The 13,739-nt window shown below is 36.5% G+C and overlaps 1 protein-coding gene across 3 annotated transcripts; it reads left to right on the top strand.

Annotated features, from left to right (window-relative positions):
• The first annotated feature begins 189 nt into the window (after positions 1-189).
• On the top strand, positions 190-11,784 carry vsig10 (V-set and immunoglobulin domain containing 10). Of its 3 annotated transcripts, none has more exons than XM_016669197.1 (10): positions 190-512; positions 596-907; positions 2,167-2,472; positions 3,871-4,125; positions 7,457-7,741; positions 7,929-8,045; positions 8,166-8,178; positions 10,115-10,230; positions 10,468-10,607; positions 11,488-11,577. In XM_016669197.1, the coding sequence occupies exons 1-9, from the start codon at positions 461-463 to the stop codon at positions 10,557-10,559; spliced, it is 1,548 nt and encodes a 515-aa protein (XP_016524683.1). In that variant the 5' UTR covers positions 190-460; the 3' UTR covers positions 10,560-10,607; positions 11,488-11,577. The 3 variants fall into 3 exon arrangements, with proteins under 3 accessions (XP_016524683.1, XP_016524684.1, XP_007547532.1); XM_016669198.1 differs by having other exon boundaries at positions 10,133-10,230; XM_007547470.2 differs by lacking the exon at positions 10,115-10,230 and having other exon boundaries at positions 191-512; positions 11,488-11,784.
• The last annotated feature ends 1,955 nt before the right edge of the window (positions 11,785-13,739 follow it).

The raw sequence follows: 13,739 nt of genomic DNA on the forward strand, positions 1-13,739 counted from the left end.
AAACTTACAGATAAAGTTAATTATTTTAAAGAATAAATTACCTTTTCTGTCAGATAAAATATGTTCGAGAAAAATAACAGAATCCAGTTCAGCTTGTCAAAGATGATAATTATGCACCATTGGTATCATTAGTAAAAAAAAAAAAAAAAAAAAAAAAAAAAAAAAAAAGATGCTTCTGTCTCTTTAAGCAGGTGAGTCCTAGGTGCGGTTCATTCCTCCCAACGTTTCCGGACCTGCACGCTCTAGTAAACAAAGCACGTCCACCAAATCTCCCGTGGAGACACCAGAGGCAGCTCATCATGTCAGATCGGTGACCTTTGCTGGTACTGCGGTCCATTTACTCTTGTTTATAATGACCTTACGGTAAGCGCGCAGAGGTAGACTAGTCAGACAGATTCGGACTAGAAGTCTTATTTTTCTGAGGGCTATTTCTGACTGAAGGCTATGTAGAAAAGGTAACATGAACATTGTCGCATCTCTAACGCTTCTACAACTGTTTCTTTCTGCGGCAGGTGAGTTGTGGCGACATAGTTCTAACAGGTGAGTTGAAATTAGCTCTCAGGGTTTAACTCCTTTCTTCTCTCTCGTCTTAAAGCGACAGTTTCGGGAAACTTCTCCACCGAAACCGTCCAGTCAGCCGCTCCGGGCGACGTCGTTTTACTTCAGTGTTACACCGGAGGGAATCTAACACCTGTCTGGACAACATGGATGAAAGACAGTCATGTTATCGCCTCAGATGGTGAGCTACATGTGGACTCTTCTGCCAAAGACCCGCGGCTCACCTTGGAGCTTAACGGGAGTCTGAGCATCAGTAAAGTGATTTCTGAGGATACGGGGAGCTTCCTGTGCAGCTCCAGACTACCAGACAACAGAACCATCAACGCACATGTCCTGCTTCAAGTAACCAGTAAGTGGTGGGGGGCATGAAGTCCAGTATGGCTCCAGTCCAGTGGGATTCTTCTGGGCGTTGGTTGCCTGCATTCGCAGAAGCAGCTTTTCAACCAAACTGGTTCTTCCACATATTTGCCTGTCTGTTCACATGACAGCAAGGGAGCTGCATGACTTGATAAAACAGTTGGTCCTTTTTTTACTTTTAACTTTCAGTTTGGAATCTGGTTGGACACTCCCCTATCTGGCTTCTGTAAATCAAAGCCCAAAATTCTAGTAGTTATGTACTGGTTATTGGTATCCGCCATGGTTTTTAAAAATTAAAAATGTCAAAAACTGTTAAAACACTGCTCTAAAGCATGCTGGGTGCATCAATCCACTTCTTTCACTTTTGATATCGATACCGATATTTAAGGTTCAGTATCGGCCGATACTGAAAAGCTGATTGGGTTTTTTTTTTTTTAAATATTTTGAGGTAGGAGATTATTATTATTTTTTGTTTGTTTGAATACAGTATGTGCAAAATTTTCCCCAATCCAAACCACAGCTGCAGGAAGTAGATGCTAAGACAAAATGCATAGTGAACATACATTTTCTGAATGACTATGTGTGTCCTTTTTGTTGCCGTCAACATGATCTTACAAAATTCTTGCTACATGTTTGACTACTCTTTGTCACAGGGTTGGAGGAGTTCATTTGAAATTAGCTGAATCGTTTTTGGGGGGCCAAACTTTTAAGCACATTGCATGTCATTTCACCAGTTTCTGGGATTTGGGCTGGTTTTTCTGGAAGAAAAAAAAAAACTTTGATGTTTGTGATAATTGTCCTTCTGGAGCATTTGGTTGTGTCCAGGTGTCTGTAATCAACAGACCCAGACCAAGAGACGATCGGCCTGTCTGTGTGGGAAGTTATGGAGTTCAGTTAAACTTAAAAATATTGATATTTTTTCTTCGTGATCAATGGCTTCTCTCAGGTGGTATTGAAACAGTTTCCAGACTAAAACAGTTTGTCTCTCCTTTCAGACATTGGCAAAGTGGTGACATATTCAAGTGACCTAAACTTGCTTGCAATTCTTCTTAGGGCTTCCCCTTATTCTTCTTGTTGGCTAATCGAATGAAAACTATCAAGTAAATTTTATTTTGGCAAAGAAAAACTACCAGTTGCCTAGTCTATTATTGCCTATAAAAAGTTAATAGATCAAAACATAACATGAGTGAATATAAATCATCTTTTTGTAAGAATGAAGTTGTTCACATTTGTAAAATGCTTTTATTTCAGGTGGACCGTACAACGTAACTACGGTGATTTACCCAACAATCGTGCTACCCAACAGGACACTGGTCACTGAGGAGGGAAAGTCCGTCTCTTTTAAATGCTCGACAAGGCCCTCCCCATCTCAGCAGCTGAACCTGACCTTCAGTGGAGCTTCGAACAATAACACAAGCCTGACTTTCACGCCACTTCCAATCCTGGAATACACTATAGAGAACATCCAGCCCAGCAATCAGGGAGTTTATACCTGCAGTGCCGTCAACACCGTCTCCAACCGCATGGTCAATAACAGCACTGAGCTGCTGGTGTACTGTAAGTTGCTAGAGTAAAGAATTACGCTGTGATTGATTGATTTATTTATTTATTTATTTATTTATTTATTTATTTATTTATTTTTCATATATAAGAGTTCAACTAAACTCAACAATAATCAAAGTTAAGGTTTAGAAAACACTAGGCCTAAGAAGAGGTGAGTAGAGTACCCAAAAAATAGAGTAAAAAAAGAAAAGAGTAGCACTTCTTCAACATATTTTTACTCAAGTAACAGGGAGATGTAGCCATCCGAGAAACTAATCGAGTAAAAAGGTATTTGGTAAAACAGCTGCTCAAATACTGAGTATCTGACTCATTGATATTTAAAACTTAGACCATCAGGTTGACCAAAATCTAAAGTTATGTGGAAATTATGGTATTTTAAAGTTCAAAATGAAAATAATTTATATAAATAACTTTATTTCAAAATAAAATCAGGCGAAAGAAACATTTTCCAAATCAATTTCGATGTACAACTTAAAAAACATTAACCAGAACTGCAGGTGTGTTTCTGCACCTGGTGAATTTTTGGTTTAAACATGTTTGTTGTTTATTCAGTGAAGTTACTCACAGTGAGTAGAGTATCCAGAAATTGTACTGATGTAAGAGTAGTGACTCTTCATGATAAAATTACTCAGTACAGAGTAGTAACAATACTCCTAAAAATTATTTCTTTCTGAACTAATAGAAGCTCCATCTATCAGTGAGTTAACCACTGTGTGGCTAAATGTCATTCTCTTTTTGTAAACTGTCAAACTTGATATTAATCATAGATTAAGGTTTCTGGAACAAATTACACATTGTTTTGTTATTTGTCGACACAAAACTGGTTCATCCCTTGACAAAATGGATAGTGAAAATACATTTAGTGAAATGGCATCTTCTTGTCTGAATGACTAATAAATCAGAACTCAGTGGCTTTATCAATAAAAAAGCAAATGTCCAAAGAAAAACAGAGCATACTTCAGAAATACTGCTCACGTTTACTTTAAAAAGTATTTAATTTCACCCATCTTCCTGGAACTGGTGTTTTTTTTTTTTTTCTTTTAGAGGTATCAGAGATAAGACGGCTGAAAATAAATGTATGCCTCAGAATCTTATTTTTATACCATTTTGAAAACCTTTTTTCTGAAGTCCTACTTTACGTTGGTGTTTCACCTAAACTCACAGTAAAATTCATGAAGGTTTGCGCTTGTAATGTGATTAAATGCAACCACATCCAGATGGTGTGAAGGTTAGCAAAGTCACAGTTTTAGTTAAAATGTAGCGGGTTTAATAAAAGTTCTTCCTGCATATGCCTCCATTCATAAAAGAAGAATAATGGTTTAGTAATTAAATCATAGAATAAATAATTTCTTGAACTAATCCTGCTTTTCTCCTTGTCTGTGTTTGGGTTAGATATTCCGAGCAGACGCCCCGACTGTATGTCCATGAAAGCGCAGAACTCCTCCAGCGTCCAGCTGAACTGCTCCTGGTTCGGGGCGTATCCGACCCCACAGCTTCGGTGGGGCAAAGACGGAGACTTCCAGGTGACAGACAGCCTCGTCGTGTCGCTGAACAGCTCGACGCTGAAAGACAGGCAGACGCTGACCTGCACGGCCCGACATGAGCTGCTCAAAAACGAAAAAGAGAGATCTTGTTCCGTTACGCTCAGTAAGTACCCTTTAAAGAAATGAGTCATTTTAACCGTGTCTTTTCAGTTATCAATAAAACAGCAAGTGATACAAGTGATCAGTATGCAAGGTTCAGTTTATATTTGGAAAATATGGTGAATTTAGGCTTTAGTTGAATTATTTAAACTCATGGTTTAAACAATAAATGTTGCAGCGACTGGAAGAAAGGTTTGTGTGGTGGCGTGTTAAAGTTATTGTTGATATAAAATAATAAAGGAAGAGTAGGCTTAAGTGAAAATACCTCAGAAATTTTGAGATGAATCTCAGAATTTTTCTGGAAAAATCATGTAAATGTCTGAGTTTGAAAAGTAAAAAAATAAAATGCGACTTTTGCAAATTTTCTGTTTGAAAAGTTGAAAATGTTCAACTTTTGAAACTCAACTTTCTGCGATTATTCTCAAATTTTCAGATTTTTTTTCTAGCAAACTTTCAATGTTTTGAGATTAGAAATGTTCTTGTTTTTTCTAGAAAATTTCCTTGGTTTTTGACTGAAGTTCTATCTACAACGTCCCTTCTACGCTGTCGTAGGTGCAGGACAAGGCACGCTTAACAGCAGCACTCTGTGTTTAGTGTAGATTTCTGAGTATTCACTCTATAGGTGTGGCTGTCATTCCTGCTTTAATGTGTAACAAGAGCAATAAGACCAGAGCTGTGGTTTCTCAGCAATGTTTCCTGTCTCAGTTCCCTCAGTGCATCGCTAGAGTTCCTTCACATTCTGGAAAAGTCCAATAATTCTTAATTAATGGACTGGTTTTCACATTGATTTGTATTAAACAGCATGTTTTTTTTTATTATTTGTGACACATATAAGATCAGAAAACTACTCAGAGATGTTCGTTTGTCCATAAATTTCCAGAATGTTACAAAAACCCCAAGAAAATCAAAGCCGGGATGTTTAAGTTCTGTTTTAATTGTTGCTATATTATCATGCTGCCTTCTGCTGATAAGCTTTATGGATTCGCTGATTTCATTCCCCAGCAGGACGTGGCACCTGCCCACACTGACAAAGGTCCTAAGACAGGGCAATATGTCTTAAATATAAAATCTCAGATTTTTTAAAAAACAAATCTGATTTACTATTTGAATCATTTTTTCCTTAACAAATTACAAATGGCAGAAAAAAAGCTACTGGATTCAATGTCATAAAAATAAATCTGTAAAACACGTGTCAGACATGATGGTAGTTCTTAGACGGGCTACCATCACTCTGACCAGTAGAAACCCAAGTGGTGGGGGAAAAAACCTAAAATCGATTTATAGTCCATCCCTCAAAGTTACCAAAATCTGGTGTGTGTTTGGCCAGAAAACTCAATCTGCCTAAAATCACCATTGGAAACACACTTCATGTCCTCCGTTAAATATGCTGGAGGATCTGTGAAGCTTTTGGTTTGTTTCTGTTCTTAAAACTCTTTAAATTATGTAACAAAGTGAACGGCAATACTGTGACAAAGTAAGTCACATTATCTGACAGTCCAAGAAGTTAATGATTATCCAACAATAGTTTTAGTGCAGAAGACACCAACTCCTCAGGTCTTCCAGACCTTAGTTCCTGATTTAAATGAACGGCCTACTACAAGGCCGCTGGAGAACATGGTGACACACTGATGGACCATTTAATTTTGGTGTGTTGAAACAGGGATGCAGCACAACCACAGACCTTGGTTTAGCATCAGTGATAGCATTTTATGAGGACAAAGGTCACATCTAATGAACAGACTTCTATTAGAATAAATCCTGTTACAGAATCCTGAGGTTTCATTGGAGCTACTTTCATCTGCTGTGTAGATCTCATGTTTCTGCTGTCTGTGGTGCAAAACCAAACCTCCTAAAATCCCTTCAAACAGCCGGATTAGCTCACTTGTTACGCCCACGCTTGGACTTCTAGCACAGAAATGTTCAGCAGAAAGTGTGTGTCGTGTGAGTAATGCATAGTTTGCATGGTGATCTAATGCGGTCTCTCCTGCCCAGGTGATAGGTCATCATTCATGGAGCGATGTTTTGTTTTGTTTTGTTGTGTGAAAACATGCAGGAAGCAGATTTTTATCAAAACTTGTTAGTTTGGAAATATTCAGATATTCTGAAATCTTCAGAGTAGTAGAATAATCTTGTGTTAACATTTCATCTTCTTTTTTGTAACCTTTGACTTTGACATGTGGGATTTAGAGTTTTGCTTAAAGTATAAACACACCCAGCGATGAAGCTGGGTTATTCCTGAGTCATGCAGTGACATAAACATCCTTATCACATGAGGAGAGTTCTGCAAACACAGAAGGGGTGAAACTAAAGTGTGTAAAAGTGTCCGGGCTGCTGTAATCCTATCAGTTTTCATTGACTGATGTGCAAACCCAGACTTGAGCTGAGTCTTTGTCAAACAAATAATCCAAAAGCTGTTTGTAGGACATCTAATCTGAAGGATTTCTCAATCTAAGATTACACTATTTATGAAATGCTTAATGAATTACAGCTCTCTCTCTCTGGTTCTGTAAAAATAATGTTTGATTGAGGCATAATATTTTAGTCAAACTGTTTACAGGTCAGGTGACATGTATAATGTTTGTGAGAAGATGAGCTGCATTTTCTTTACAGACGTGCACAAATCTTTTATCTATATTCTCAAGGGAGAAAATTCAGTTTTATTATTGGGGGACAATAAACAGATTTCTTAAAAGCTAATTGTTTGAGAGGAGTCGGCAAAGTTACAGTGAAATGTAACGTAAAATGTGCAGCTGGAACCTTATCAGCACTGCATAGAGTTTACTGAATAAATTATAATTATTGTGGTTGAAATGGCATAACTAAAATGTATTTAATAGTCAGATTATTACGATAATGTCCTTTATTAGTCTCATATCGCCTTTATGAAGGGTTTGTCATGTGTTCAAGCTGCAGGACCAAAAATGACTAGTATGTGGCAATGCACATGAAACGTGTTGTTTTCCTCTTTAAACAAACTTTTGAGACACATAGAAGTCAGACTAAAATGTAAATGTTTAGATATGAGTTTGGTTCAGTGTCACTCATCTAATCTCTGCTGCACTTTTGCAAAAATTTAAGTCTCTAAATAAAAGCAATTTTTAATGAGTAACCCCACTTAATAAAATTTTAGAAAATCTACCTCATCCTAGCACAAAATCAATCTAGTTTTTTTATTATTATTATTTAAAAAAAGTTAATTTATTTTCATAGTTTCGGTTTTAACAATTCTGTGGTTGCTGGAAACGCAGCTGTAGACAGAAACCCTTATTTCTCATATAGTTTTGGTGTTGGAAGAAACCTTTAGAGACGATTTTGTTTTGTTTTTTTACTTCCAGGCCTCCCGTTCCCAGCGGGCGAACCCATGGTCTCAGTTCTGGAGGGAACCAACGTGACTCTCTCCTGCCGTGAGTTCACCGCAGTACCGGCTGCCAACACCATGTGGAGGAAAGGCCAAAGTCAGGAGCCCATCGTTCCCGGATCCAAGTACGTCCTGTCCGTGGAAGGCCCTGACCTCAAGCTGACCATAGTCAACATCAGCATGTACGACGAAGTGTACTATTTCTGCCGCAGCGAGAACGCGCTCGGTGTCCGCGAGCTGGAAGTCTTCCTCACTGTGAAAGGTGCGTTTATTATAAAAGCATATGTGAAGTTATGTGAAGGGCGTGGCTGGAGTGAACGGCGAGTTGGAGAGATGTAATCTAGAAGCCAGTCGGTGCAGGTGTGGACTCCACGTCTGGAATGCCGACAGACCTGCCGCTCCGCCGTTTAACTGCCCTAAAATCCTGCCATTGTTTTTTATTTTCTCAGCATCATCGTCAGCGTACACTGGAGCGGTGATCGGTGTGTTCATCGCTGCCCTGATCACGGGCTGCGCTTTCATCGTGGCTAAAATACTTTACTCCAGGAGACACACAATCTGCCTGGGTAACTGTTGTTTCTCGTAATACACAGTGTTTGCTCATTTTAAACCTTAGATAATGGACCAGTGTTGGTGTTTGAGACATTGGTGTTTACTAACCTCTTTTTCTATCCTTCTTCTTTCAGGAGGAGGTTTCATGTGAGTATCTCAATTTGGATGAATATCATTTTTTTAATCATAAAAATGTCTCTGCAGCTATCCGTACTAATGCTGCCTGGGGTTGGTTGCATTTTACAGTTCTCAGGATGACGGGGCATATTAAAGTGCAATATTACCTCAGTATAAACTATTAATTATTAACATTCTTGATCGCTTTTGTTTCATGACTAAAAGTCAAATGCTTTCACCAAGAAAAACCCAAGTCTGCAACTTCCAAAACAAACTCAAAAGAAGAAACTTTCTGAAATACTGTCATGCCAGATGTCATAAATATTGATTAATTAGATTGTCAGTAAACAAAACACAAAATGAAAGTGGGTCTAACTGGATTATTAATTGGCAAATGAGAAAAATTAAAAGTTCATTTATAATGACATTATTTCAGTTAGATAATATTCAACACCATCAGCTTAGGCATTTTAAATCAATACTTTGTTGTCTCAGGAATTTGTCTTGTACAATTGGTTCATAGTACAGGAAATACCGCCATGTTTAAACTGAAGGTTGGCAATTTCAAATTCCTGGTTAAAAGTTCACTTATGTATGTCTTAAAAATTCATGAATTCATTACTTTTCTGCTTCCTAAAAATCAAAGCAAAGTGAATTGTTTTCTAAATAACTGGAGGAGAAGCTTGATGAATGACTGAAGCCCGCAGCTGAAGTCGCTTTCAGTGGCAGCGAAGCACGGAGGTGGGAGTGTTATGATATGGGGTTGCAAGAGTGTGGACACAGATTGGCAAGATTAGCAATCTCAGGTTCTGAAGAAGACAAAAACACAGCAAGACGATTCAAAATCAACTACAGGAACTTTTCTAAATGGAAAAAAGTGAAAAAAAAACCCAACCAAGTTTTAATTTGAAAGACAAAGCTACACAGAACAAGATTTTTTTTTAAATGGAGAACAAAATGTAGATGCATTATTAATAGTTTACTTTGACATTTAAATTCTACTACTAATAATTAAATTACCATTTGTTTTTATGTTTTTTATTTTATTTTAGGGGTACTAGCGAAAGCTTACAATTATTTCATTAAACAACAAATTCACAAAAAATTAGTTAATTTATGTGTATTTTTTATCTGTTTAAAGCTTCTATTCTGTTTTAATTTCCATATGTTCTTGCAGCTTTTTATCTGGCAACAACAATACATTGAGATTCAAAGGGGTTTTTTATGAATGAAAGTTTATAGATGATGAAAGGGTTTTGGAAAATAAAAACATCCTGTTACCCAACATTTCCATCCCCCAGCAGTCTGCAGAGCGCTGAGGTGTGTGCTCTCTGATGGGAGTGGTTCTTATCGCCACCAGCTGCCATGATGTGCGCTTGAACCGTCGCCAAACGCTTCTGAGAACAAAGATCGCTTCCCCAGAAAGCCGATAACCAATCACACTTCTAGAAATGTCTGGACGTTTTTGTTAACTGGCATGAATTTATGTTGACATTTCTAATATATTTGTTTCACTTAATTTAAGTTGTACACAACAAAATTGGTTGGATAAACTATGAAAATATTCCAAAATTAAACTCCCAGATGTAACTACATACTTCATGTTCCTTCATATTTGCTCAGTGTCTCAGCCGCAAATATTTCCACATGACTTTCTTTATTCTTTACACTGATGGTAATGAGTTTACCTCCCCTACACCAGAATCTGGCATATAAATCATCTTTAGAAAATGTAAAATACGAATAATTTACAGCTAAAATAAAACAGGAGTCACTTTTAATTTGTTTTCATTTTCTCTTCAATTTCAAACCAAAAGAAATATAGAAATGATATGCTGACAAACAGAAAATGTGTAAGAAAGAACGTTTTTAAGATAATAAGAAAGGACTCAAAATATCCATCCTTAGAGTATTAAAATCTTCCTGTAGCTGTTCTGTTAATTTACTGTTTTTATTTCACATTTAGTCTTGCGTGTTCCAGCAGAGTTTGGAAACATTTGAAGCCTTGTTTGTTTACATCTAAACCTGTTTGCGGCTGCTTTGTGCTTCATGGCTTTTGCTCAGGAATTCCAGCATTTCTTGGTAGGTTGCCACCGACCACAGTTAGTTGTTTGCCTCTCAAAGGCATCCTTGTGCTCAGGGATCCACTCCAACAACAAAGCTTCTTTCATCCGGACAGTTTATTTTCAAAGTTGTGCTGCAATCAAGAATCAGTAAATCTTCACTTCCTTTGGAATTTCAAAACAGACTCATGATGGGTGTTAAAAAAAAAAAAAAGATCTCATGTCCTGAGTTGAGGTTCACTTTTCCTTTTTGCAGGCAAGCAGAGGACAGAGGAGATGTGGTGGACCTGGTGGAATCAGATGATGAGCAGATCTTTCAAGACGCCGTCCCCCGACTGCCTCCTTTAACCAACGGCCGCCACACGACGCTCGTCCAGATACATCGGATCCCTTCCAGTAAGATGTTTATAAGGTTTTTTTTCTTAGGGAATTTTTAATTATATTCACCAATTTGAGTCCAGAACAATTCCTTATCTAAGCTTTATTATCAGCGTGCTTCATAAATCCTAAAACAACACAGTGCTTAAGCTGCGTTTTGCTTCAGGAGTTTGATAAAGTGTCATGTCATAGCTTTCTTTTGGCATTAAATTGCTTCTTTTTCAAAATCTCTATTTCTAAAGCTTAATAAATCTGGTCTTTCTACGCTACACTCAGCAACACTAAATACAGATTCTGCAAAGGACTTTGTTACACCTTTTATTCTGATTTTAAAAAAGTAAAACAATATATAAATGCCAGTGGTTTCGTGTCACTTTATTAAATGCATTGAAACAAACGGCAATATGGTTTTAGTATGTACAGCTGTAGTTATAGTAAACGTCAAATGTACTTTTTTCTGTGAATGTTACCTTTTGGAAATAGATAAGCTAACTAGCATATATTCAAAGATTGTTACACTTTGCTTGTGGCTTGACAGGAAATAAATCACTTTGACAAAACCACAGGTCCATCTTACAGCTCTTATATAAATGTGTTTCAAATGCTAAATATCTGAATTTCTGAATTAGATTGCTGTTTATTAATAATAAAAAAAAGGGAAAATAGTCACTCCATTGGCTTAAAACACAAGTCTTTATTTGGCAAATAAAAGAAATGAAGTTTCCTCTACTTCCAAATCAACTTATTTAGTTCTCAGAAATTCAGATTTTTCTCTTTTGAATGGTGAAATGAGGTTAAAGATGGTCTGTAAACTCAAACATGCTTCCTTGAAGACGACATAGGAACCTGCTTTAAGCACTCAGGTGTTTAGGAATATAACACCTCCCTCTCTGTCCAGGTGACGATCACGAGGTCATCGTTGAAACGCATCCAGAGCCGCCTGAACAGAAAGACGAGCCGATTGAAGAGAAAACAGAAGAATCCAGAGAAGAGGTGGAGGAACTTGTATCATTTTAGGGACAAGATGCTTGAAAATTAATGCGTCATTTCTAATGACATCTGAATTAGACTCCAAAATGGGTTTTTTTTAGCGGTGTTGTACATTTTTGTATGTTTATTTTAAACTTTTTTTTTTTTGTTTGTACAGAATTTTGAATGAGTGACATTAAAGCATGAAATACGTGTGAGGAAACCACCTTTTTTTGTTTGTTTTTCACATTCATCACACACTGTACAAACACTGCCTATCCCAGTTCATAACGCAGATCTTAAAATACCGAAACTTAAAATATGTCACCATCAGTTCAGACTGACTCACTTCCAAAACATGATCAGAATCAAAGCATTTTGATGTTGGGAGACTCTGGGTCAGGCATCCTGTTTTGCTTGGTGGAAAATTTGAATCAGGTTATATAAAAAACTTAAATAGATTTTAAAGTAAACGGACAAAATTTGACAATAAAATTTAACCATATATATAAAAAAAAAATTCAGACAAAATAAATCAAACATTCTCTGAAGCACTAAAATTGGTTCTTATGCTTTAAATTAAATAAACATTGAATACACATCCGTGAATAATTTCTAATTTATTGCCTTAGCTCATTATATCTAATTCACATTATGTACGTTTACCAAGTCCCTCAGTTTGCACATTAAATTTTTAATATGGGATCTTTTTAGTAGGTCAAAGCAAGTTAAAAGCAGTTAAATAATGTACTACACTGTCAAAAGCAGTTCCAGCATAAGAACTAGAGCGGCTTAGATATGAATAATTCATGGTATGTATGCATGTTAGGAGTTGGATGCCAACCAATGTTTTTTTTTTTTTTTTTTTTGCATGTTAGGAGTTGGATGCCAACCAATGTTTTTTTTTTTTTTTTTTTGCTGAATATGCTTACATGACTACAAGAAAATAACTGATGTTAAAACCTGCCACCTAAGACATGGATAGTGGTCATAAAGTGCTGAAACTGGGACTTTATTTCCCTTTTCTTCTTAAAAATTTGACTAGAATGTTCTAAATCCTTTTTAACTAAATTTATGCCATAAATAAAAATCTGACTATTAAAGTCACTTTATTAATAAAACATTGACATATGCATTTGTTAGGCATTGATTGAATTGATTGCAGCTGGTTTGTGTCAGAATTTCTGTTGGCCTTTATCATACAACGCTTCAAGATTAGACTCCACTAGACATAAGCGATAGGTCACATTGCCAAAAGGATATTTTTTTATTTTATTTATGTACTGTATAAACAATCACAGTCCCGATTTTATTACAAATTACTTAAATGAAACATCCTTCGGAGCCTTTAGAACCATCTTTTTTTTTTTTTTTACATATTTTCATACGTCTGTGCAGTTAGCTAACTCTGCTAGCTGCTTAAATTGTACTTTAAAATGTAACAACACATGCAGCGAGTGCAGTCTCACTCTGTAAAACCTCGTTTATCAAGCCAAAGGACAAAGAAGAGAAGGAAACTGATGCTTTTGCACAACAGCTCTGACCTGCAATAGTGGAATGAATCTGTAATACAACTAATATCAAAACCTCTTTGCTTTGGACAATTATCTATTTAATCCTTCACATAATTTATGCATTTATGTCTTTTGATCTCTTCGATGTTTTTGATGTTTTTAATGTTTTTAATGTTTTTATCTTTACTTTTTATCTATTTATTAATTTATTTTAAATGGCATTTTAACTAAAACTCTGAGGTGTGAGAATCCTTGTCAAATGGCGTTTTGACAAAAAATCTGTAAATTCCGTCCTGTCAGGCGACGGGGCCTGGATAATATCCGTGTTAAACAGACGGCGGAGTCCGGCGACGACAGGCGCTTAAATTCTGTAACAAAATTATGTTTTTATCTTTTTATCTCTTTCTCTTTCTTACTGTTTATTCAATGTCACATGCTGTTCTTATTTTTTATTTTATTTTTCTTTAATTATGTAAAGCACCTTGAAATGCCCTGCTGCTGAAATGTGCTATACAAATAAAATTTGATTGATTGATTGATTGATTTACTGTTTGCCATATGGTATCATTTTCAAATGACACCATACTGAGATACTTGAAGTTGATCCAAACGGTCAGCGATCCTTCCACACCGACGGTACTAAAGTCATTTTGTTGGCTCTTAGCTC

The sequence above is a fragment of the Poecilia formosa genome, unplaced genomic scaffold (genome assembly GCF_000485575.1).
Source record: "Poecilia formosa unplaced genomic scaffold, Poecilia_formosa-5.1.2 Scaffold20, whole genome shotgun sequence".
Classification (NCBI taxonomy): Eukaryota; Metazoa; Chordata; class Actinopteri; order Cyprinodontiformes; family Poeciliidae; genus Poecilia; species Poecilia formosa.

Coding starts and splice junctions, on each gene's coding strand:
- vsig10 (XM_007547470.2), top strand. CDS start 461: ATGAACATTGTCGCATCTCTAACGCTTCTACAACTGTTTCTTTCTGCG. Junction 513..595: donor ACTGTTTCTTTCTGCGGCAG/GTGAGTTGTGGC, acceptor CTCGTCTTAAAG/CGACAGTTTCGGGAAACTTC. Junction 4,126..7,456: donor ATCTTGTTCCGTTACGCTCA/GTAAGTACCCTT, acceptor TTTTACTTCCAG/GCCTCCCGTTCCCAGCGGGC.